General features: G+C 49.7%; 4 protein-coding genes across 8 annotated transcripts; 3 read left to right on the top strand and 1 right to left on the bottom strand.

Annotated features, from left to right (window-relative positions):
- The first annotated feature begins 9 nt into the window (after positions 1 to 9).
- On the top strand, positions 10 to 7,949 carry Ap4m1 (adaptor related protein complex 4 subunit mu 1). Its single transcript, XM_075975252.1, has 15 exons — positions 10 to 146; positions 238 to 326; positions 700 to 806; positions 886 to 982; positions 2,327 to 2,437; positions 2,521 to 2,601; positions 3,277 to 3,339; positions 3,416 to 3,482; positions 3,572 to 3,625; positions 3,732 to 3,838; positions 3,935 to 4,029; positions 4,308 to 4,352; positions 5,029 to 5,079; positions 5,175 to 5,286; positions 5,378 to 7,949. The coding sequence occupies exons 1-15, from the start codon at positions 89 to 91 to the stop codon at positions 5,600 to 5,602; spliced, it is 1,362 nt and encodes a 453-aa protein (XP_075831367.1). The 5' UTR covers positions 10 to 88; the 3' UTR covers positions 5,603 to 7,949.
- Positions 5,767 to 17,720, bottom strand: Taf6 (TATA-box binding protein associated factor 6). 4 transcript variants are annotated; one of them, XM_075975241.1, is made up of 15 exons: positions 17,702 to 17,720; positions 11,285 to 11,500; positions 10,969 to 11,055; positions 10,702 to 10,855; positions 10,456 to 10,512; positions 10,226 to 10,345; positions 9,509 to 9,654; positions 9,329 to 9,406; positions 9,130 to 9,231; positions 8,835 to 9,017; positions 8,268 to 8,342; positions 8,039 to 8,164; positions 6,922 to 7,095; positions 6,551 to 6,748; positions 5,767 to 6,305 (listed from the first exon to the last, which is right to left on the bottom strand). In XM_075975241.1, exons 2-15 carry the CDS (start codon positions 11,438 to 11,440, stop codon positions 5,925 to 5,927), a joined length of 2,037 nt encoding a protein of 678 aa, XP_075831356.1. In that variant the 5' UTR covers positions 11,441 to 11,500; positions 17,702 to 17,720; the 3' UTR covers positions 5,767 to 5,924. The 4 variants fall into 4 exon arrangements, with proteins under 4 accessions (XP_075831356.1, XP_075831338.1, XP_075831350.1 ...); XM_075975223.1 differs by lacking the exon at positions 17,702 to 17,720 and adding an exon at positions 14,650 to 14,704; XM_075975235.1 differs by lacking the exon at positions 17,702 to 17,720 and adding an exon at positions 14,564 to 14,703.
- Positions 14,996 to 21,326, top strand: Cnpy4 (canopy FGF signaling regulator 4). Of its 2 annotated transcripts, none has more exons than XM_075975265.1 (6): positions 14,996 to 15,223; positions 18,240 to 18,366; positions 18,460 to 18,556; positions 19,417 to 19,539; positions 20,306 to 20,423; positions 20,507 to 21,326. In XM_075975265.1, the coding sequence occupies exons 1-6, from the start codon at positions 15,109 to 15,111 to the stop codon at positions 20,632 to 20,634; spliced, it is 708 nt and encodes a 235-aa protein (XP_075831380.1). In that variant the 5' UTR covers positions 14,996 to 15,108; the 3' UTR covers positions 20,635 to 21,326. The 2 variants fall into 2 exon arrangements, with proteins under 2 accessions (XP_075831380.1, XP_075831383.1); XM_075975268.1 differs by lacking the exon at positions 14,996 to 15,223 and adding an exon at positions 15,487 to 15,672.
- Positions 21,327 to 22,210: 884 nt separating this feature from the next.
- On the top strand, positions 22,211 to 23,349 carry Mblac1 (metallo-beta-lactamase domain containing 1). The gene has a single exon (XM_075975198.1). It carries the CDS (start codon positions 22,281 to 22,283, stop codon positions 23,061 to 23,063), a length of 783 nt encoding a protein of 260 aa, XP_075831313.1. The 5' UTR covers positions 22,211 to 22,280; the 3' UTR covers positions 23,064 to 23,349.
- The last annotated feature ends 357 nt before the right edge of the window (positions 23,350 to 23,706 follow it).

The following is a 23,706-nucleotide window of genomic DNA, read 5'->3' as shown; positions in this document are numbered from 1 at the left end:
CCAGCCTCCGTGCGTCCTTTTGTTCCGCGACTGCAGGGCGGAGTGGCTTCAACTTTCACCGTCTTCTTGTCTGCCCTCCAGAACGGCCATGATTTCCCAGTTCTTCATTCTGTCCTCCAAGGGGGACCCGCTCATCTACAAAGACTGTATCCTTGACCCGCGAGCTAGGGAGGAGTAGCTGGTAGAAATCGAACCCAGAGTCATCCTGTGTCGCCTGCTCCTTAACTACCCTTGCAGTTCGCGGGGACAGTGGTGGTCGTGATGTGGCCGAGCTCTTTTACCGGAAGCTGACGGGACTGCCTGGAGGCGAGTCCCCGGTTGTCATGGTAACCACTCGTGGCGGGCGAGCAGGGGTTTAGGAGTGTGGAGCGTGGTGGGTGCCTCATCTCTCTCCTTCAAGGGCTGCTCGATAGAAAGCTTCCAGGAAGGGGAGGGGAGGGGGTGCGTTTCCCCAGGGAAGAAAAATGTATTGAGTGCTAACAAGACGCCAGAAACGGAGCCTTGCTCCCCCATCTCGCGACTGTCAACAACTCCGCGAGGTAGGTTACACGTTAGGAGGCCAGGTCTTTGAGAGGTCTCAGGGATCGCCCAAAATCGCACGGTCTACATCACTAGTAGAGACCCTCGAGTGCCATCTCGCGGACCACATTACTGCAATTCTGGTCTTTTAATTCTGGTCTCTTCCCAACTCTGCCTCAGTATCATGACGATCGTCATTTCATTCACATCAGACACAGTGGTCTCTATTTGGTGGCCACAACCTCCGAAAACGTCTCTCCTTTCTGTCTCCTGGAGCTGCTTTCCCGGTGAGTACGGCTGGGACGGACACCTAAAGCGGGCCTGCGAAGTTTATTCGTTCACACGTTCTCACCTGTGTTTCCTTAGGTTAGCCACTCTCCTGGGTGACTACTGTGGCTCTCTCAGTGAGGGAACCATCTCACGGAATGTGGCTCTTGTCTATGAACTCCTGGATGAAGTGCTGGTAAAGCCCAAAGATTGTCCTCTTTTTCAAACTTTATGTACGTATGTGGTTGCACGTGTGCGGAGTTCAGAGGCTAACTTGCTGGAGACAGTTTTCTTCTACTCTCTGAGTCCCTGGGATTGAACTCAGGTTGGCTGGCTTCGTAGCAAGCACCTTTATCAGTTGAGCCATCTTACAGGGTCCCTCTCTTTCTCTCTCTTTTTGTTGGACAGTTTGGGTATTGGCCCTTACCTTCTATCTGTTCAAGACAAAGTCCTTTGCTAGTCATCGTGGTGCATGCCTTTAATATACTAGCACCCAGCCGGGCAGTGGTGGCGCACGCCTTTAATTCCAGCACTTGGGAGGCAGAGGCAGGCGGATCTCTGTGAATTTGAGACCAGCCTAGTCTACAGAGGGAGTTCCAGGACCGGCTCCAAAGCTACAGAAAAATCTTGTCTTGAAAAACATGTATAGGCCGGGCGGTGGTGGCGCACGCCTTTAATCCCAGCACTCGGGAGGCAGAGGCTGGCGGATCTCTGAGTTTGAGGCCAGCCTGGACTACAAGAGCTAGTTCCAGCCGGGCGGTGGTGGCGCACGCCTTTAATCCCAGCACTCGGGAGGCAGAGGCAGGCGGATCTCTGTGAGTTCGAGACCAGCCTGGTCTACAAGAGCTAGTTCCAGGACAGGCTCCAAAGCCACAGAGAAACCCTGTCTCGAAAATCAAAATAAATAAATAAATAAATAAAATATACTAGCACCCAGAAGCAGATGGATTTGATTTTGAGGCAAACATTGTCTACATAATGAGTTTGAGGCCAGCCAGGATTACTTACATAGTGAGATCTTATCTCAAAAAATTGGAAAAAGAAGTCAGGTGTGTGCGGTGGTGCACTGGGAGGCACAGGCAGGTGAATCTCTGAGTTCAAGGCCAGTCTGTTCTAAAGAGTGAGTTCCAAGGCAACCAGGGCTACACAGAGAAATCCTGTCTGGAAAATTGGGGGGAGCAGGGGAGAGAAGAAAGGGAAAGGCAAAAAGAAAAAGGGAAGGTCTCTTTGTTCTGCCATGCGCGCACACTAAACTAGCCTGCAAGCTTTCTGGAGTCTCCTGTCTCCATCCTCATCCCTAATGGGAACACTGGGATTACAGAGGCTTGTTATGTCCAGCGTTTTTTAACTTGAATTTTGGAGATTGAGTTCAGGTCTTCGCACTTGTTCAGCAAGCCCTTTACCCACTGAACCATCTCCCCAGTCCCAGGGTCTTCCCTCTCTTGTTCCCTGCTACCCTGAAGAAATGTCCTCTCTTCTATCACAGCGTTTTGTGGTTAGGAGGTTAAATTCACTCCATTTCACTCTTTCTGCCCATTAGGATTATGGCTATGTGCAGACTACATCCACGGAAATGCTGAGGAACTTCATCCAAACTGAAGCTGTGGTCAGCAAGCCCTTCAGTCTCTTTGACCTCAGCAGCGTCGGATTGGTCAGTGGCAGGGAAAGAGGGGGGCCAGGAGGGTCGGCTATGAGCGTCAAAGCTGAGGATTGATTGCCTTGGCTGCCTTACAGTTTGGGGCAGAGACACAGCAGAACAGAGTGGCCCCCAGCAGTGCTGCCAGCCGTCCAGTCTTGTCCAGTCGCTCTGACCAGGTAAGAGACAGATCAGTGGGGCCAGAACTGATTTTATTTTTTTATTTTTTATTTTTTTGTCCTAACACCTCAGAGTCCAAGAACTTGCTTACCTTTTCATTCCTTTGACATGGTATTTCTTCCATTATCCCTGGGTTTCTGTTCCAGGACTCTGCTTCAACTACCCTGTCCCTTCTACTGCCTCTTTTATTTTATACATGTGTGTATGTGTGCGGTGCATGCATTTTGTGGAGGCCAAAGGACCAGGCCTTTGATGTCATCCTCAGGAGCGCCATTCACCTCCTTTGAGGCAGGATTTTCATTAGCCTGGAGCTTGCTGACTAGGCTGGGCTGGCCAGCCTGTCAGTGAGCCTTGGAGACTGTGTATCTTCACCTCCTAGTGTAGCTATTATAGGTTCACATCCCCACACTTGACTTTCACAGGGATTTGGAGGATCAGACTCACATGGCAAGCGCTTTACTGAGCAAGCCATCTCTGTAGTCCCTGTTCTTCTGTTGAGACATCTGGTAAATCAGGCCCTTACACTGTAACCCAGGCTGTCCTTGAATTCATGGCAGCCCTCCTACTTTGGCTTCCTAAGCACTGGGATTACAGGCATGTGTGATTGTGCGTGGCATTGCCTATCCATTTTAGGACAGATTTTCAGTCTCTACTACTTACTCCCTCTCTTTTAGAGCCAAAAGAATGAAGTGTTTTTAGATGTGGTCGAGAGGCTGTCTGTATTGATTGCATCTAATGTAAGTCTGGGTTTTCACCCCTGGAGTTGAAGGGCCAAGGTACTCGGGGAAGACTTAACTTCCTTCCTACCCACAGGGCTCATTGTTGAAGGTGGATGTTCAAGGAGAGATACGGCTCAAGAGCTTCCTTCCGAGCGGTTCTGGTGAGGACCCATGGTTAAGTGTGGTACAGGCTTCCTGGTGATGTGTGTAGTGGTATTTGATTCCCTTTTCTCATGTCCTTTCTTCCCAGAGATGTACATTGGCTTGACAGAAGAATTTTGTGTGGGAAAGTCAGAACTGAGAGGTAAAAAGAGCATGAGTTTTTTTCTCTCCAAAAATACGGAAAAACGTTGGAAATGTCTCTTCCCTTCTGAACACAGTTCGGAAGAGCTACCTTCTTTTCTTTGCAGGTTATGGGCCAGGAATTCGAGTTGATGAGGTGTCATTCCATAGCTCTGTCAATCTAGATGAGTTTGAGTCTCATCGGATCCTCCGCCTGCAGCCACCTCAGGGCGAGGTCAGGTTCAGGGTGGCCTGGTGTATTCCACTCAGCAGAGGGGAGGGAGGAGGTGCCAGTGCAGGGCCGTGCTGACCTCTTCCTCTCTGGCCTCAGCTGACTGTGATGAGATACCAGCTCTCTGATGACCTCCCCTCACCACTCCCCTTCCGGCTCTTTCCCTCTGTACAGTGGGACCGAGGCTCAGGCCGGTGAGACTAGTTCCTGGGTTTTCGAACTCCTCTAAGCCAGGGTTTAATCTGGAAGGGTTAAGGTTAATCTGGAAGGGTTAAGGTTAATCTGGAAGGGTGGCAGTAGAGATGATAGGACACAAGCTGGAAAAAGTATTGGCTAGTGTTATTGGGGTGGCTCTCAGCCCTTATTCTTCTTGGGGTACAACTTATACAGCCTCCTATGGAGGCCCTGGATAAGCAGTGATGGAATGCCAATAGGGTACAATGTATGTAATTGTGTATGCCACCTTTTCCAGGCTCCAGATTTACCTGAAGTTACGGTGTGACCTACCCCCAAAGAGGTAAGAGTTAATTTGGGCATGGGGGCACACACTTATAGTCCCAGCCCTTGGGAGATAGAGACAGAAAGATCAGGAGTTTAAGGCCAAATACAAATACATAAGGAGTTAGAGGCCAAGTTGGGTTCCATAAAGCCCTGTCTCAAAAAACAAGATACAAAAGAGTGGTGTTACTAAAGCCCAGTTCAACTGTATAGGATAGGAAACAGAGCCAAGGCCCAGTTAGTTCTTCCTGCAGATGGACCTACTAAGAGTGTGGTATGTGTCTGTGATCCCATCAGTTGGGAGGCTGAGGTGGGAGAATCACCAATGTGAAGCCAGTCTGGGCTTAACAGTGAGACTCCATCTCAAAACAAACCAGTGTTTGCATCCACCAACTTTAAATTCCACTTGAGTCCGAGGTTGTGGCATTTGGGAAAGCGTTAGAGAAGGGACTGCATCTGTGCTGAACTCCTGTTGGGACATTAGGAGGAACAGCAGGAGCTAGGGATGGAGATGGAAAGCCCTGGTCCTCAGCACTACACCAAGTGTAGCGGTGCATACCTGCAATCCTTGCACTGGAGGAAAGAGAATCAGAAGTTCAAAGCCATCCTCAACTGCATAAGACTGTCTCCAGTACAATACAAACAGGGTAAGACACTGCCATCCTGGGGCTGACTCTTTTTTTTCCTCTTTGCAGCCAAGCTCTCAACATTCATCTGCACCTTCCCCTGCCTCGGGGGGTAGTCAGGTCAGCACGCTTGCTGGGAAGATTTCCTGGGTGGAGCCTCTGCTCTACCAAGGAAGTAGCCACTTAGTTCAGCATCTTCCCTGTCCACCCTCCAGCCTGTCTCAGGAATTGAGCAGCCCAGATCAAAAGGCAGAACTGGGAGAAGGAGCTCTCCACTGGGACCTGCCCCGAGTACAAGGAGGCTCTCAACTCTCAGGCCTGTTCCAGGTATGCATTTTCCATCCTCATGCACCTCTGGCAATAGCCTAGTCCTGGTGCCAGGTAGCTATCTAACCTCACATCTTCTGTTTACTTACAGATGGATGTCCCTGGCTCACAGGGGCCTCCCAGCCATGGGCCTTCTCCCTCGGCAGCCCCCTTGGGGTTGGGTCCTGCCAGCCTCTCCTTTGAACTCCCTCGGCACACATGCTCTGGCCTCCAGGTTCGCTTCCTTAGGCTGTCCTTTAGCACTTGTGGTAGTGCCAACCCTCACAAGTGGGTACGACACCTGAGCCACAGCAATGCCTATGTAATTCGGATTTGAAGCTCCCCAAACAAGGATATGGACAGCAAAGTCAGCAGCGGGCAGTTGAACAGGAAGAGGACATTTGCTTTCTTGTGTCTTTGGATCTGGAGAGAAGAATCCCAAGACCAGGAAGGTTCCACGGACTCACCCTTTCCGTTGTATGTGACGCACAGAGGCTTACAAACTTACAAATCCAACTTTTATTCTGAGGAACTTACTGTACAGTATCTAAAAAGAAAGTCACTGGGGGAAACAGCTACTGCTCCCTCCTCCCTCACGCATTCTTTGTGCGTGTAGGACTCCACAGAAGAGGAGGTCAGCAGATATGACGTTATCGTTATCACAGAGCAGGTTGAGGGGAGCCAGGTCCAGTAGGCTGGGAGCCATTAGCCTTTGGAGTCCCTGGAGCTGGAGGAGGGCTGTCTCCAGCGTCCTGCTTCCCCCCACAAAGGGCACTGCCCCCAAGTGGGGATGGTGAGGAAGATGGAGGAGGGACTGGAGAAGGATGAGAAGGGGGGCCTCCTTTGCCTTCCCCTGTCGGGGGAAGGGAGACCACGATGTATTTCTGAACACTGCCAGGACCAGCAGGGGCTGTGCTTGGGGGTGCAGTGGTGGCAGTGGAGACCAGCTTGACGATGGGCTGCACGCTGGGAACTGTGGTGGTGACAGGAGAGGTAGTGGTAGAGCCTGAGCCAGGAGCTGAGGTGCTGAGGGACAGGACCTGGGGTAGAAAGGAAGGCAAGGTGATTGTAGCGATTGTGTGCTGTCTACCTCACACCTGGAAGGCCTTGGTCATGCTGTTCTTGCTTCCCTCTGCTCCCAATGAAGGATCAAGATCCAAGAGAGTGCTGCTAGCTTGAACCCTCTAAGATCCTGACCAGACTCCCTCCTACCTTCTGAGTTTGGGCCTGGAAGGATTAGGCCTCCACTTGGTGCCCCTCACATCCTTCACCTGGCCCCACATACCTGCTGGGTCGATGAGGCACTGGAAGATGAGGACATGACAATAAACTTGGTTGGAGGAGGAGAAGGCTGAGGAGGGGCAGCAGCTCTGGCAGACACCAGTGTCTGGACAGGCAAGGCAATGGAGCCAGGGACCTTCAATAAGCCAGGGGTACGAGGGCCTGGCTGAGGGGCCTGTGAGAGGGTCAGCGTGGGCCGAGGCTATGAAGAGAAACAGGAAGAAAATGTCAACATTGAAGGCAGACCTGGGTTGTGCTTGCTCTTAGCTCTTCACTGGGGGTAGGAGTAGGGTCAAGCTCCCTGGACTGCTGGCTATGGCAAGTCCTGTCCCAAACCTGCACAATCCTGTGCAGCCTCCTCCCTCAGCAGCTGACCTGGGTGATGGTGAGTGTGGTCCTGTTGACTTGCTGGGCTTGTAGAGCAGCCTGGGCCCTGGCCTTCACCACATGGGAGCAGAGAAGGGGCCCAAGGGACCCAAATTCTCCTCGGTAGGCATCCTGATTGTCAGGCGGAGGGCGCAGCTTTGCCAGTACCGGGGCACAGTGTTTCTGCAGAGACGGCAAAGTGAGGCTGGTACTCTGCAGCAAATGTACTCACCCACTGCTACAGTTAGAGGCCACAGTGAATTGAGCTGGGTGTGGTGGTTCCTGCCTGTAGGCCCAGCACTCATGCTGAAGCAGGAGGATCACTGAGTTTTAGGCTAGCCAGAGCTATAAAGAGAATTTCGGGCTAACCTGGGCAGATGGAATGTCTCAAAGTTGTGTGTGTTGGGGGAGGGGGGCAAGGAGACTGACTATAGCTCAGTGGTAGAGCATTGTGAAAATAGGCATGTGGCCCTAGGTGCAATTCCCAGCAGCACACACAACACACAAAAAAAGAAAATGGGGGACTGGAGGTGGGGTTCAGAGGTTTAGAACACTTGCTTTTCCAGAGGTTGGTTGCTCAAAACCACCTGGAACTCAAGGCATTTTGTTGCCCTCCTTTGGCTTTTGTGGGTACCTGTACGCATGGTGTACATTCATAAAATAAAAAGGAGTGATTTCAGTGGGTGTGGTGGTGCACTCCAGTAATCTCAGCGCTCAAGAAAGCAGAGGCAACAGGATTGTCACAGGGCCAGCAGTCTTCCTCATAAGTTCCAGGCTAGCCAACACAAGAAAGACTCCATCTATTGGCGTCAACAAAAAACTAAAGACTACTTCCTGCATAGGGATCAGCTGGTAAGAAGAGGATTTGCTGTATCTAGTGACGACCTACATGGGGTGCTCATGAGCCTTGTGTAGATGAGGGCAGTGCAGTCCAGAAGTTAGGAACTTCTTAAGTTAAGGCCTCTGTTTCTATTTGTGTCTAGCTTTTCATGTGTACCACAGTGCTGACCTCTGAAGAGTAAAAGAGTTAAGATGTGCCTCGTGCTTGCTAAACATTGTAGCTGTGTTTGTGGGAGCTGGGAGTGGAACTGCTGGGAAAGGGGAGGGTATGGCGGGGGTTCGTCACCAGGAGAAGGCTCTGCACATGATCTGCTCCAATACGGTCAATGTTGCTCAGCACAGGCCCATCCAGGACACTACGGATCCGTTCCCCTTCCTGTTGCAGCCTTGGCAGAATCAGTGTCTTAATCACCTTGTGGGAAGGAAGGGGAGAAGCCAGACTAGAAGGTCACCAGGGGGCTCTCCCATTCCACATGTAACCGCCCCTCTCCTAGCTCTTCGCCCTGGGTACTAACATCATGCCCCAGCTCTGCCAGGCCTGCAATGGAGCCATATCGAGTTGTCCATGGGGTCTTCTCATCTACCCAGCTCTGTAGAAAAAGAAGAAAACTCAAGATGAGAAGATTTGAGAAGACTGCTAAACCAGGCCTGGTGGTACATGCCTGAATCCTGGCAATAGGAGGTACAGACAGGAAAATGAGGAATTCAAAGTTGCCAGGCAATGGTGGCACACACCTTTAATCCCAGCACTTGGGAGGCAGAGGCAGGAGGATCTCTGAGTTGGAGGCTACACAGAGGATCCCAGTTTAAAAAAAAAAAGTTTGAAGCCATCCTCAGTTATACAGAGTTTAAGGCTTGCCTGGGCTAATTGCTAAGGACTAGCATCACCTATCAGCACTTATAAAGCAGTAAGACATAGATAGAGGCTCAAGTCCCTTGGACCCAATCGCCCTGGCTTCAGTTTCTGCCCCATGTTCTGGGTATCTTTCCACAGCCAGACAGATGAAGTTCTTTCTTTCCTGGGGATAACCTGAAGGATAGATTTGCATTATCTGAGCATCTGATAAATTTTTGGCACTCACCTTGGTAAAGGTCTTGGTGATCCGAGACTGGATGTTGTTGGTGGTTGTGCTGAAATGCTTACAGATTTGGGCCACTAGACGGGCAGCAAAATCCCGGAGTGCCCAGTGATTGTCCACATCCGGTCGCAGGCACAGCTGTCTACTCACAATGCAGGTCATTACTGCTGGAATCAGCTCATGCACCTGATTGAGACCAGGCAACGTCAGCCAGTTTTGATACCTGACCTCCTGTGGAGCAGTCCGCAGAAGGGGGCCCTGGCCTTGGAAAAGACAGGAGGTAGGCAAGACCACTCACATATTTCTCTAGATACAGCGTGGGGTTGTCCATCAGGGCCTTCACCATGCGCATCAGGTAGATGAGCAAGGCCAGGTTATTCTGAACCACATTCACACGGACCTAGGAGAGGCAAAAGTGGTGGTGGTGGGGGCACAGAGAGACCCCTTAGACAGACTCCCCCTGCCATCCCCTTTCTGGCCTTTTCCAGTTCTCTCACCCCCTCAGAGATGAAAGTACTGAACCGTGGTAGCATCTGATAGAGCCCTGGATCCGTGGCAATGCTCTGCAGAGCTTCCTGTTGGAGGGGCAATGAGTCAGGCGAGATGGTTTACTTTAGGAAAACTATGAGTACTCCAGGATTCTCCCTCTGTGAAGGCAGGCCAGAGGGCAGGCTTACCGCTCTCTTGGCCTCACAGGATCCCACACAGGCTTCTGTGATTTCCTTGTAATACAGTTGCTGTTCCACAGACAGCTCATGGATGCTGCGGGGTTTCAAGCGGAAAGGGGCTCCCTCCAGCAAGGGAGGTGCTTTCTTCTCTTTTCCTGTGTGAATTGGGGAGACAGGCTTAAAAAAGAAAGCTCAGGCTGGACTGTTGGTTCAGTCAGTAAAGTGCTTGCCTTATAAGCACAAGGACCTGAGTTCGATGCCCAGAACCCATTAAAAAAATAAAATAAAAAAGGCTGGCCATGGTAGTGTATGCCCTAGGGAAGTGGAGACAGGAGGATCCCTGGGACTTGCTGGCTAGTCAGTCTAGCATAACTAAAGACTTCCAGGACACTGAGACCCAGTCTCAAAAACAAACAAACAAACAAACAAACAAAAAACCCAAGGTAGACAGCACATGAGGACTGACAGCTAAGATGGTCCCCTGGTTGGTAACACACATACCTAACACCTGACACAGGAACACACATACACATGTATACACACATGTACCAAAAAAGTAAGCTCCAGAAGAGGCTTCTGTACAGGACAAACCCTCACTGTAACATGTAGCCCTTCTCTAGGCTTCTAGGCCTTTCTGGGGTTCATTCATCCGTGACCTCACCCCCTTCACTGAGGACCATCTGGTTCTGGGGTAAGAGCAGAAAGAGGCCTGGCCTGAATCCTGACCTTTGCCATCAGCTGCAGCTGTCCCTTGACCTTTGCCTTTCAGGGGTCCATCTTCTTCTTGGCCTGGCTTTGCTGACTTCAAGGGTTCTGTGGCCTCAGCCTTCTGCTGTTCTTTGGGTGCTGGTGGGAAGGTGGTCACAGGAGTGATGAAAAGGTAGGAGGAGCCCCCATAGGACCAAGGACGAGGGAGGAGAGTAAGGAGGCTTGGCGCTGGGCATGGAAAATGTTACCTGGGGGTGGATTCTCTGGTATAGCTGGCTGGCAGCCTTCAATGCTCAGCCAATGGGCTGTAAGGAAGATGTGGAGCTGAGTTACTGGGCACGGACACTGGGAAGTCACCCCATACGACGGAAGGTGTGTGTTCCCTCCTGATCCCCTTCTTGCCTTTCACCAGGATCTCACACTGGATGTTTGTTCCTCCCAGTCACATGCCCCCTTCCCTCCTCCCTGCGCACCCAGCTCTACCCTCCCTCCACCTTTGAGGCAGACATCCAGAGGCACCCGAGGCAGAGGGGTGTTGATGATATCGCTCAGGTCCACTTCCTTCTCCTCATAGAAGTAGAGCTCCCGGCCCCCACCAGAGGCAAAACGGAAAGGGATGAATTCCTGAGCATGGAAGCCATACAGTGGCTATATTGGAGAGACAGAGAAGGACATGAGAAATAGCCAAGGGAGGCATGGCTACATGTGCATTGTCTCCCCACTCTGAAGCCTCCTGTCCCCTTTGAGTCCCTCCAAATCACCTCCACATTCTTTAACTTCAATGCATAGTCAATGTCACTGGTAGTGAGCTTCTGTCGCTTCCCCATGTGCATGAACTTCAAAGCATCCTAGGGGTTGGGAAGAGAAGAGATGTTAATCTAAGACCCTCGGGAATATAGCTCTGAGTAAAACACAGGGACCTGAGTTCAATTCCCACCATCACATAAACGACATGGTGGCACAGCCTGCAATCCCAGCAGTGGGAGGTGGAGGCAGGAGGATCAGAACTTCAAGGTTAGCCTCAGTAACTAGTAAGCTGAATCTTTAACACAGAGCAAGGCTGGGCAGAAGGATTACCTGAGCAATCTCCTTGATGCGGTAGCTGACCTCATCCGTCAGCAGTTGGCAAGTCTCCTCCTGAATCTGGGCAATGCCCATAGACTCTGCCACCACCTTCATTGACTCAGAGGGCAACACAGTATTGCTGAGTTTCAGTTTCTTCTCTTCGGCCATGCTGGAATTCCAACTCCTGTCCCTGGAAGGATGTCACCCCAGGGTGGAGAGGTGGAGCCACTGGTAATGGGATGGGGCAAGATAAAAAGAAAAACACTTCAAAACCTAAACCTGAGCTCCCTTCCTACTTGCTTCAACTTCAGCTCATCTTCAAAACATTGCTATCACCCAACAACTTGGCTTGTCCTTTTATTATTTATTCATTTATTTGGACACAGGGGCTATGTAGCCCAGACACTTCCAATTCCAGCTTCGTGCTTCTGCCTTTCTTTTCTTTTTCTTCTCTCTTCTTTCTTTCTCTCTCTCTCTCTCTCTCTCTCTCTCTCTCTCTCTCTCTCTCTCTCTTTCTCTCTCTCTCTCTCTCTCTCTCTCTCCCTTCCTCCCTCCCTCCCTCTCTTCGAGACAGGGCTTCTCTATTTAACAGTCCTGGAACTTGCTTTGTAGACCAGGCTGGCTTTGAACTCAAGGGATCAACCTGCCTCTGCCTCCTGAGTGCTGGGATTAAAGATGTGCGCTACATCCAGCTTCCACTTCTGCTTTTCAAGCACTACTATGACTAGTGACAATTTGGTTTGCTTTTTTGTCTTACTTTTAGGGATAGAATTTCTGTAGCCTAGCCTAATCTCAATCTCTGCAACAAAAGATAGACTTGAGCCTGCATCCTTCTACCTTTACCCTCCTAATGCTGGGACTACAGACATGCACCTTTATACCCTGTTTGTGTGGTGCTGGGGATGGGACCCAGGGCTTTGTGTCTGCTAGGCAAATACTCTCAGCAACTGAGCTACATCTCCACACTAGTATTTTCTTTTCTTTCACTGAGGCAGGGTTTCACTGTGTAGCCCTAGCTGACCTGAAACTTGCTCTGTGCCTCCTGGGTGCTGGGATTAAAGATATGGGCCATCACTACCTGGCTTTTTTTTTTTTTAAGTAGGGCCTCTTGTAGCCCAGGATGGCCTCCTACTCCAAGGTTGAAATTGAACTCCTGATACGGCTATCTACACCTCCCAAGTGCAGGGACTATCGGCATGTGTCATCACACCCAACACACCTCATTCTCATCTGGACCCTTGAATCCAATCCACCGGGTAAGGGCTGGAGGATGTGGCTCAGTGGTAGAGTACTTGGCATGCACAAGGACCTGGGTTTGATTCCCAGCACTGTTTCAAAATGAACCAGGCAGCCCAACCAAACCCTTTTTGGCCCAGGTGACCATCACCTATCACCTCCTGAACTCTAAAAGTCCCTAGACAAGGTGTTCCTGTTTCCATCCGAGCCTCCCTGCATTTACTCCTTAAAACCAAAGTGCTGCTGTCGAAATATAGTAAAGTTTACCATCTCTTTGCTGTAATTGTAGCCTCTTTGCCATAAAACCCTCCCCAAACCCTCCCTTCAAAATGTCTTCTGTTGCTGGGTGTGGTGGCACACGCCTTTAATCCTGGCACTCGGGAGGCAGAGGCAGGCGGATCTCTGTGAGTTCGAGCCAGCCTGGTCTACGAGAGCTAGTTCTAGGATAGGCTCCAAAGTTACAGAGAAACCCTATCTTGAAAAAAACAAAAACAAAACAAAAACCCAAAACACCATCTTTTAATTTATACTATGATAGAAAAAATAAAAACCAGGCGGGCGGTGGTGGTGCATGCCTTTAATCCCAGTACTCAGGAGGCAGAGGCAGGTGGATCTCTGTAAGTTCAAACCACCTTGGCCTACAAGAGCTAGTTCCAGGACAGGTTCCAAAGGTACAGAGAAACCCTATTTCAAAAAAACAAAACAAAACAAAACAAAACCAAAATGTGTTCTGTCCAGGTGTTGGACTGCCCTGAGTATCATACCAGGATATGCTTCAGAGTGAGACCCTACATAGTGTACAATTGTAATCCCAGCATTCTGAAGGCTGAAGTAAGGAGACAGGAAGTTGGAGGCCAGCCTGGGCCATGCAGTAAGTTCCTGTCTAAAGTGTTTCTTTTTCTTTTCAATTTTCTTCCTCTCATCATATCTCTGATTATCTATCCTTCCTTCTCCCACTGATTCTGTCATACCATTCTCCTTGCTGTCCTTTACGTCTGACAGACATGCACTTGGTTTTATAGCTTTTGCTGATGTCTTCACAAATGAGTTTGGCTACATGACCCCACCCCTTTAGGGACAGGGTCTCATGTAGCCCCGACTGGCCTACAAATTCACTATGGAGACAACACTGATCTTATCTCTCTCTCTCTCTCTCTCTCTCTCTCTCTCTCTCTCTCTCTCTCTCTCTCTTTCTCCATATATATATATATATACCCTTCTACATGTTAAACAACCCCTCTAAACTGGGTCTCAGTAAGTTACTGAGGCTTGTCTGGAACTCTCTCTGCAGTCTTGAAATTGAGATTCTCCTGCCTTTTACAGCTGTGCAGCATCAAGTCCAGCTATTATTTCTTCTAGTTTATCATCCTGACCTCACCAGTGGACAGGAATGTTTGTTATGTTTACTGACCTACTTGGTACCTGGAACATGGTTAAAATAAATAAATTTTAAGTCTTAAAGGTGTAAGTGTTCTCTAAATACTTGGTATAACAATTTCCAAAATGAAAAAGACACAGACTCAAGCTTAGAGTTTACTCTGTGGCCAAAGGAAAGGCGCTTGCCTGACACTGGACATGAGGAAGAGCAACCTCAGGAGTGTTCAGAACTGAGAGCTAGGGAGACGGGGGAAAAGAGGCCAAAGGGCACTGGTTCTTTTCAAGCCATCCCATGTCTTCTCAGACTTTTGTTAACTCTTGTCTACAGGGAATACAATTACTCAGCACATACTCTGTACCTGGTGTCAGTATACAAGAAGTAGTCGTGTCCCAGTCCCCTGCGGTACCCTCTGCCACTAGGGTTCATAAAACACTCTAACAGCCTCAGGAGCGTCTCAGATCAGTGGAAGCGACAGGAAGACTTCTCAGAGGGCGGATAATTTGAGCTAGATCTGTGCACCATTTTCCTCAGAAGAGAACTGATTCGAAGACTTCCCCCGGCAGCGCTACAGGAGGTTCACAATCCACTACATCTCCCCAACATCCTTCCAGTGCAAACACGCACAGAGTCCCCACGAGCACGGACACACAACCAACCGGCCTCTTCCCAGTTCTCACATGGGCCCTTTCAAAGGGTCTCCTCACGGATACACCTCAGACCTTCCCCCGCCAGCCAAGCACTGGGAGCAGTAAAAGCCTCTCACCGCTGCCAAAGCGCCGCTCACCCGGCGCTCGGCGCCATCTTGGCCCCGCCCCCTGGCAGGAGTAGGTCCTGGCAGAAGCCAAGAGTTTATCGCTGCTCTTCCGTACGTCAAAATAGATCATCTCGTCTCACAGTCTTAAATGATACAAAATTTACATTCTACGTAGATGTGTAAAGATGATATTATTATAGTCTAATTACTTAAATCTGTGTCTTCAATACCCAGCTGCCAGGACCTGCAGGAGGCGCCACAAAATTGAGGCGGGGAAGTCCTGAGCCATGACGCTCCACCCACTTTCGGGCTAGCTCTGAGCATGCGCTGACCGTTCCACGGTGGATATTTTTTTTTTTTTTAAGAAAGCTGTGGCCCGCTGCGACTAAATTTAAAGGGCCCGCTCCCTCCCAGAAGTTAGTCTGAAGGGACCCAGTGGTTGTGTGTCTGTGTGGACAGCGTTTTGTCATGGGACCTGTGCGGTTGGAAATACTACTTTTCATCCTGGTAGCGTACAGTGCGTGGACTGAGACGACGGAAAAAGAGGACGATGATACAGAACGTTTGCCCAGCAAATGCGAAGGTATAGAAAAGAAGCTGTTCTTATTTGCATCTGTCTGTCCCACCTCCTGCCTCTCTAACTCTAGGCTGGATCAAATGGACTAAGATAGATGGGTCATTCGACCCTCTTGATATAAGTTCTTTTGGAGCTTGGTAACTCTTGGATGGGAACAAGGGATGGGGGGGGGGGGGGAAATCAGGGTTCTGGTGACACTACATTTCCCAGGCGGCATCCAAAAGGAGCCAGGTTTTTCTTGCAGGCTCGGGCCCATATGGATTGTGGGAATTGTAGTTCCAGAACCTGTAGCGCGGATCCTACCGAGCATCTTCCTCGGTGCGTTTCCCCGCTTTGTTAGCCAGACCTAAATCTGGACATCCTGCATGGGTGGGGTGTCATACCTTCTAGACATCATGTGCCTCGGTCAGGCAGAGACGCTAGCAAATTACAGGCTTGATGACAGGGGTTTAAAGGTGAGTAAGTCAGTGGCTGACGCTCATAAACAAAAGATGGAGACACCACACCACTTAGAAGTTCCCCATCGGTGTGAGGCTTTGCAGTTGGGGTGTACTGAAGGGATTTTACAGCAAGCAGCATGGTCTCTGGCTGTATTAGTCAGGAGCCAAGTCACTGAATACCCTGTAGTTCCCTAGCTTGTTTTCTCCCCGACATTACCTGTTTTTCTTGGACTCTTTTTCTCTTCACCTTACAGCCAACTGCATTTTATCATTGTTACTCGTTATTTGATCCTAATCTTTCATTTCTTTTTGCATCTGTGCACCACTCTTCTCCTGGGGCTGTTATTTTCTTTTCTTCTTTTTTGGTTTTTCATGACAGAGCTTCTCTATGTAGCGCTGGATACCTTGGGACTTTCTCTCTAGACGAGGCTGGCCTCAAACTCAGATCTGCCTGCTCTGCTTTCCAAGTGCTGGGATTAAAGGCGTGCGCTACCATGCCCTGCTCTCCTAAGTTTTATTGTTTTTTTTTTTAATGTTTTTTTGAGATAGGGTTTCACTGTGTAGTTCTCGAACTAGCTCTTGTAGACCAGGCTGGCCTCGAACTCAGAGATCCTCCTGCTTCTGCCTCCTGAGTGCTGGGATTAAAGACATGCGCCACTACTGCCTGGCTCTCCTAGGACTCCTTAATCTTCCTAAACACAGGCATAATGTTGGCCTCTTGCTTTATCACTTCTGTTATCAGACAAAGACCCCGTGTGTGTGGCTGGGTGGTGTACATGTAGAGGTCAGAGGACAACCTCAGGTGTCATTCCTTCACGAGAGACGTCTACCTTTTGTTTGAGACAGGTTCTCTCATTCCCCTGGAACTTAGGTACAGAAGTCAGCTGTCTTCTCAAAACACTGGGATTACAAGTGCCACCTTGCCCAACTTTTTCTGTAGGTTCTGAGGATCTGAACTCAGGTCCTCAAGCTTGCAAGCACTTTACTTGCTGAATGGTTGGTTTCCCAGACTCTAAGTCAACCTTCTTCTGGGGTGGGGAGGCAGGGTCTGTAAATGTCTTGTATTTGTAAATGTCAAACATCCTCACATTTTCTTTTCTTTTTCTTTTGTTTTTGTTTTATCACTATGGGGTTTCTCTGTAGCTTTGGAGCCTGTCCTGGAACTAGCTCTTGTAGACCAGGCTGGCCTTGAATTCACAGAGATCTACCTGCCTCTGCTTCCCAAGTACTGGAATTAAAGGTGTGTGCCACCACTGCCTGACCCATCCTTACTTTCATACTTCATTCCCATCCTAAAATTGACTGTGCTCCAGACACACCCAACTTCTCACAGTCAATGAGTATGCCTTGTCTCTCCCTTCCCTGTTTCCCCCCTTTTCTGTGTTTTCTTCTCTCTCTCTCTCTCTCTCTCTCTCTCTCTCTCTCTCCTTCCTTCTTTCCTTCCTTCCTTCCATCCATCCTTTCTTCCTTCCTTCCTTTTTTAAAGTTTTTCAAGACAGGGTTTCTCTAACAATCCTGGCTATCCTGGAACTCCCTTTGTAGACTAGGCTGGCCTCAAACTCACAGAGATCTGCTTGCCTCTGCTTCCTGAGTGCTGGGATTAAATTCGTGCACCCCACCCCACTCTCCTGTGTTTGCTAAGCTCCTCGCCATTCTTGTGGAGTTTAATGTCTCCTTTGGACTCCTTCCTTGCTGTCACCTGCTGTGTTGTGTCCTAGGGAAAAGGGAGTGCCTGTGTGTCTCAGGTTGTAGCAGGGTAAACACTATTGTTACTTACCCGTAGCTTGTCACTTCTAGAGGAGACTCTTAACTTTTGAGAACCCAGTCTACTGTGCCAGATAAGGTACTGAGGAAGACAACAGTGGAAAAGATATGTCTATCCTTATTGAAATTATAGTAGAGGAGGTGGCCTTGGATGAATTCTGCCTTTTTCCATTTCCTGTGAGATTAAGTCTCTTTTTGTTTGTTTGTTTGGTGTATGTGTGTGGGTAAACATGTGCAGTGTGTGCGGGTCAGAGAATAACATGGAGGAATCGGGTCTCACCTTCCACCATGTAGGTCCTCTAGGTTTGGCAGCGGGTTCCTTTACCTGTCGAGCCATCTTACCAGTTCTGGAAACAGGTTTCTTGATTGTAACCCTGGAGCACTACCACTGTATCATCATTGTTTATGTGACAGTCCCAGATTATACTGGCAGTTTCGTGGCCACGTCGTGATGGGTTTTATGCTATCTGCACTCTAGTATACATAGAAAAGTAGCTCAATGAGTAAGGTCAGAGTGACACCACGTACCTACACAGTGCTCACTGTATGCCAGACACGACTCTGGGGGTTTTCCATTTGCTGATGGACCTAAATTTTCATCACACGGTTATAAGGGACACAGTCTCACCCACGTGTTAGAGGTGAAGAAGCTGAGACGCAGTAAGTGTCACACAGCTACTGAGATTGAGTCAGTATCGTCTTCCGGTCTTCCTGACTCCAGCATGTTTGCTTTTGTGCTCTGCTGCCTTGGAGCATGGGCAGAACGATGCTGGTGGGGTCACTTGTCTTCATCCCCTTGGGTCTCTCCTTACTACCAGTGTGTAAGCTGCTGAGCATGGAGCTTCAGGAAGAGCTGAGTCGCACGGGTCGATCTCGAGAAGTGCTGGAGCTAGGGCAGGTGCTAGACACGGGCAAGAGGAAGAGACACGTGCCCTACAGCCTTTCGTGAGTCTCTGTGCTTACCCACTTTCTAACCAACCTCGGAGGAGCTGCCGGGCTCCTGACATGTCAAGGAGTCTTATTTCCTTGTTCCCACAGCGAGACAAGATTGGAAGAGGCTTTGGAGAATTTGTGTGAGCGGATCCTGGACTACAGTGTTCACGCTGAGCGCAAGGGCTCCTTGAGATATGCCAAGGTCAGGTGTTTCCTAGGAACGGTCCTGCTGCTTTTCGTTTCTTTCCCCCAAGGCTTTGCATGTGCCCTTGTGTGTTCACATATGTGCGCACGGGCATGTAGAAAGGCCCCAGAACAGCTTTGGGCATTTTTCCCCCGGAGCCATCCACCTTGTCTTGTTTTTCGGCAATTATTTCATGTGTGAAATGTGTCTCAACACACTATTCAGGTCAGAGGACAGCTTGTGGGATTTGGGTCTCTCCACCATGTGGGTCCTGTGGATAGATGTGGGTTTGGTGGGGGACACCTTTACCCACGAAGACATCTTGCCATACCCAACTTGTTTGTTGTTTTTTTCCCAAGACAGGGCTTCTCTATATAACAGCCTTGGCTGTCCTGGAACTTGCTCTGTAGACCAGGCTGGCCTTGAACTCACAGGGATCCAGCTACCTCTGCCTCTAAGAGTGCTGGGATTAAAGGCTTGTGTCACCACACCCTTGTTTTTTGAGACAGGGTCTCACTGGCTTACTGACTTTCTAAACAGGCTAGGCTGGCTAGTTAGAGAACCCCAAGAATCGGCCTGTTTGTTGTTCTCCAGTGGTGCAACTAAGCTTGTGCTGCCATGCCTTTTTTTTTTTTTTTTAAATATGGATTCTGGGGATTGAACTCAGGTCCTCAGGCATTTTACCAACTGAGCTCTTTTCGCCAGCCCAGGACCTGTTTCTCAGACACAGAGACCTATATCATCGAAGATCTTCGAGGAATGATTGGCAATCAGACTCCCTCACAGAATACACTATGGAGACTCCAGCAGTTGATAGGGCTGATGTGGTGAAAATGGAGAAGGTGGCTGGGACTGATACCAAATTTTCCATCCCGCAGGGTCAGAGTCAGACCATGGCGACACTGAAAGGCCTGGTACAGAAGGGAGTGAAAGTGGATCTGGGGATCCCTCTGGAGCTGTGGGACGAGCCCAGTGTGGAGGTCACATTCCTCAAGAAGCAGGTAGGATGGGATGTTACTCTGTCCAGAGGTGAGAAGAGCTACATTTTGGAACTCAGTGCAGGGGATGTCTGCCTTTGAGCAGGGAGGAGACAAAGAGTGAAGGCAGTGCCATTTATCGAGAAGTTATATTGCGGGGCTGGAGAGATGGTTCAGTGGTTAAGAGCATTGCCTGCTCTTCCAAAGGTCCTGAGTTCAATTCCCAGCAACCACATGGTGGCTCACAACCATCTGAAATGCGATCTGATGCCCTCTTCTGGCCTGCAGGCAGACACACAGAATATTGTACACATAATAAATAAAAAAAATATTTAAAAAAAAAGAAGTTATATTGCAAGGCTGATAATATCTCTCACTGCTTACTGGGTGCCTACTATGTTCTGGGTTCTGGGCCACACACTGCTGCCTTGTGTTACTCCCATGTCCCAGGTGTGATTACCAGTTCCTACTTTACAGGCTAGAATTGGAGACATACTGAGTTTCTGAGACAGGATTGCATGTAGTCCAGGCTGGTCTGAAAACTCACTATGTAGTTGAGAATGAGCTTGAATATATGACCCTTCTGCCTTCACCTCCCCACTGGGACTACAGACATGGCCCCCTAGCTGCGTACATATACTGTGTATCAGAGAGTAATAGATCCTGGCAAATGTTGTATGAAGAGAATCACACATCTAGTAATACAGTCAATGGAGAAGGAAGACAGGGAATGAAGAGCAGAGGTCTTCCAAAGCCCATCTGAGCAGATCCTCTTCCTGCTCTTCCCCAGTGTGAGACAATGCTGGAGGAATTTGAAGATGTTGTGGGAGACTGGTATTTCCACCATCAGGAGCAGCCCCTGCAGCATTTTCTCTGCGAAGGTCACGTGCTTCCAGCCTCTGAGACTGGTAAGTGTAGAGGTTGGGCCTCTCCTCTCCTGCTTCCTACACCCTAGCATTACTACTGAATTGTCTGCTCTCATTCCACCTAGCTTGTCTACAGGAAACCTGGACTGGAAAGGAGAAGATCAGTGATGGGCAGGAGGAGGAAGAGGAGGAGGAAGAAGAGGAGATCACCAAGGCTTCAGGCAATTCCAAGCATGACCCAGAGGACCTTTGAGCCCCCAGGAGCTCAAAACTCACTCTCCTTTCCCCACGTCAAGGCTTGTAACCGTCCTTTCCCTGTGATCTCAGGCATGATCCTGGGGACCCAGAACGGCAACATGAGAGGAGAAAAACGTGCAAAGAAGCTGGGGCAAGTTTTGCCTTCAGAGATGAGCCACATGCCGCCACGTAATTTGACCAAATGCTTGTGGTGACGGTTTGAAGCTGTCTCTGTATTTTTTGGTCCTCACCTGCACCTCATGAGCTGTGGGAAAGTCTCTTTGCTTTTTGAAGGGGGTCTATTTTGACCTGTTCAAGAGGCCAGAGGACGGCTACAGGTGTAGCTCAGTTGGTAGAATGTCTACCTAGTATGGACAAGGATGTGAATTGGATCACATAAAACCTGATGGTGGCAAACCCCTATAATCTCAGCACTTGAGAATTGGAGTTCAAAGCTATCATCCAGCTACATGGCAGTTCAAGACCAACCAGAACTACGTAAGTCCCTTTCTCAAAATAAGAAGCCAAAAAGGGACGCTCACCAGCCCATATACACAACCTGCAAACATGAGGCTGTACACCATCAGTCTGTGAACAGGGCAGTGGAAGCAATGCCGATAGGTTAGGTGGGTAGATATGTGATCTGTTTCATATTTTACAGGTGCCATATTTTCTATATCACGATTAAATCTTTTCTGTATGACTTGACTGAGCCCCATTTCAAACATGTACACATTATCCGAGCACCCAAACAGTGGAGCCTTTGGCCTGCTGTCTATCAGCAGCTAATGGTGCTGATAATTTCGCTCCCCAAAGATACTGGCAGGGGTTGGGGAAGCAACCGTACCAGAGTAGAGGTACATGTTTATAAGCCTAGCACTTGGGAGGCGGAAGCGAAAGGATCAAGAGCTTAAGGTCTTCCTCAGCTATGTAACAAGTTCAGGACCATCACGGGCTAGATGAGACCCTGTATCAGAAAATACAAAAACAAAACAAAAAAAAAAGGAACTGGAGAGATGGTTCAGAGGTTAAGAGCAGTGACTGCTCTTCCAGAGGTCCTGAGTTCGGGTTCAATTCCCAGCAACCACATGGTGGCTCACAGTCATCTATAATGAGATCTGGTGCTCTCTTCTGGCATACAAACATACATGGAAGGAATGTTGTATACATAATAAATAAATAAGTCTTTAAAAAAAAACCACCAAAAAACGAAGTTCGTGCAACACGTGGTGTAAACTGTACAGAGATTAGAGTTAAGCAACGTGGCTAGCGCTTCAGCTGCCAAAATTTGTACGGGAGCCTGTGAAGAGCAAAATTCCTCCCGTTTTCCCGACTTTTGAATTTTCCCAGAGTAAGAAAGACTTAAGAACAGCGATAGTTTGTTCCAAATTAGTCAACGGCTAGAGCTAGAGGCGAAGGAGAAAAAGGTACCTTAAAATGTTGATGGGTGAAGAGCTACAGACTACAAGCCTAATGGGACCTTGGCCAAGAAGTTTAGGAAGGCGAGGTCGCGTGGAAAGGCGGGTTGGGCGACACCATCTTAGGCGAGGGGTGGAGGGCGATACCACTTCAAGTACTGGGGGTGGCAACAAGTTGAGAAGGAAAGCGTGGCCGGGCTTGCCGTAAGAATTGGAGTGTACTGGGCAGTCGTCCGTGTCTGCCATGAGCGGTCCAGTACGGACTGAGCCTCTGCACGGTGAGACCCCTCTGCTGGCGACCAGCGACTCCTACTCGGTGATGGTTCTGCAGCGCGGCTATGCGGAGCCGCAGGGGACGGGCAACGCGGTCCTTGCTGATGGGACTGTGACCCTCGTCCTGCCCCGGGCCTGGGCTTCGGGTTCCAGCCGCCCAATGGCCCCGTCCGCAGACGGCGGCACGAAGACTGTCCTGGAGGAGGCGGTGCGTGGCCCCATTCTCGTGGACACCGGAGGCCCCTGGGCTCGGGAGGCGCTGCTGGAAGCCCTCGCTAGGCAAGGCGTGGCCCCCGGAGACGTGACTCTGGTGGTGGGGACCCACGGGCACTCAGATCACATCGGGAACCTAGGGCTGTTTCTCCAGGCGGCTCTGTTAGTGTCCCATGACTTCTGCCTTCCCGGGGGCCTCTATCTGCCTCATGGGCTGTGTGAAACGCAGCCCTTGATACTAGGCTCCGGATTGCAGGTGTGGGCCACGCCGGGCCACGGAGGACAGCGCGATGTGAGCGTCGTAGTGGAGGGCACCAGCCTGGGCACCGTGGTGGTGGCTGGCGATGTGTTCGAGTGCCTTGGGGACGAGGACTCTTGGCAGTCCCTGAGCGAAGACCCAGTAGCTCAGCAGCGGAGCCGGGAGAGGATCCTGGGTGTGGCTGATGTGGTGGTGCCGGGTCACGGACCCCCCTTTCGGGTGGTCAGGGAAGCGGTGAAGAGAACGGAGGATTTGGTATGTGAAGACAAGGAAGCTACTTAACTGGACTCCCATTAGGAAAGTCCTTCCAGCGAGGAACTGGAGTCCAGAAAACCGAAAGGACACGGGCAGAGCAAGCAAGACTTGTCATGTTCAGCCTTTGCAGGAGGCAGCTTCCAAACAAGACGGAATGACTGACATCAGTCACCATTAGCACTGTCTGCAACCTAAGTAGGACGAAGGACTAGGTCAGCCCTGCATCCTCTGTGAGCCTCTGTAAAACACAGGAAAAGTTGTTTTCTTTTTTTTTCAGAGAAAATATTTTTTTAAAATTAAATTATTGATTTGGGGTGTGTGTGTGTGTGTGTGTGTGTGTGTGTGTGTGTGTGTGTGTGTCCGTGAAGGACTGAAAGCAGCTTGGAGGAGTTGGTTCTCTCCACCCTGTGGGTCCTCAGGATTAAGTTCAGGTCGTCAGACTTGGCGGCAGGCACCTTTACCCACTGAGCCATCCTGATGAATATTCTTGTAAGATCTTCCAAAAAACAAAAACAAAACCCCAAAACTAGACGACACACTGCCCTGATGTAAATGCAAAATATTGATAACAATGATCTTTGGGGGACTATAACCAGAACCTGCAAGAGAGGAACATTGTGGCCAATGGCTTGTCTCTCCCAGGATGCTTGCTGGTGAGAAAGTGCCAGAT

Source organism: Microtus pennsylvanicus, chromosome 1 (genome assembly GCF_037038515.1).
Source record: "Microtus pennsylvanicus isolate mMicPen1 chromosome 1, mMicPen1.hap1, whole genome shotgun sequence".
Classification (NCBI taxonomy): domain Eukaryota; kingdom Metazoa; phylum Chordata; class Mammalia; order Rodentia; family Cricetidae; genus Microtus; species Microtus pennsylvanicus.
Note: the sequence above shows the minus strand (reverse complement) of the source record. Positions and strands in the feature narration are given on the sequence as shown.

Excerpts from the sequence above, each read along its gene's own strand:
- Ap4m1 (XM_075975252.1), top strand. The coding sequence starts at position 89 with ATGATTTCCCAGTTCTTCATTCTGTCCTCCAAGGGGGACCCGCTCATC. Across the intron at positions 2,602-3,276 it reads TGTCCAGTCGCTCTGACCAG|AGCCAAAAGAATGAAGTGTT; the intron begins GTAAGAGACAGA and ends CCTCTCTTTTAG. Across the intron at positions 3,483-3,571 it reads CTTCCTTCCGAGCGGTTCTG|AGATGTACATTGGCTTGACA; the intron begins GTGAGGACCCAT and ends CTTTCTTCCCAG.
- Mblac1 (XM_075975198.1), top strand. The coding sequence starts at position 22,281 with ATGAGCGGTCCAGTACGGACTGAGCCTCTGCACGGTGAGACCCCTCTG.
- Cnpy4 (XM_075975265.1), top strand. The coding sequence starts at position 15,109 with ATGGGACCTGTGCGGTTGGAAATACTACTTTTCATCCTGGTAGCGTAC. Across the intron at positions 18,557-19,416 it reads GCTCCTTGAGATATGCCAAG|GGTCAGAGTCAGACCATGGC; the intron begins GTCAGGTGTTTC and ends TCCATCCCGCAG. Across the intron at positions 19,540-20,305 it reads TCACATTCCTCAAGAAGCAG|TGTGAGACAATGCTGGAGGA; the intron begins GTAGGATGGGAT and ends GCTCTTCCCCAG.
- Taf6 (XM_075975241.1), bottom strand. The coding sequence starts at position 11,440 with ATGGCCGAAGAGAAGAAACTGAAACTCAGCAATACTGTGTTGCCCTCT. Across the intron at positions 8,343-8,834 it reads TCACCAAGACCTTTACCAAG|AGCTGGGTAGATGAGAAGAC; the intron begins GTGAGTGCCAAA and ends CTTTTTCTACAG. Across the intron at positions 7,096-8,038 it reads ATGTGCAGAGCCTTCTCCTG|AAACACTGTGCCCCGGTACT; the intron begins GTGACGAACCCC and ends CCGTCTCTGCAG.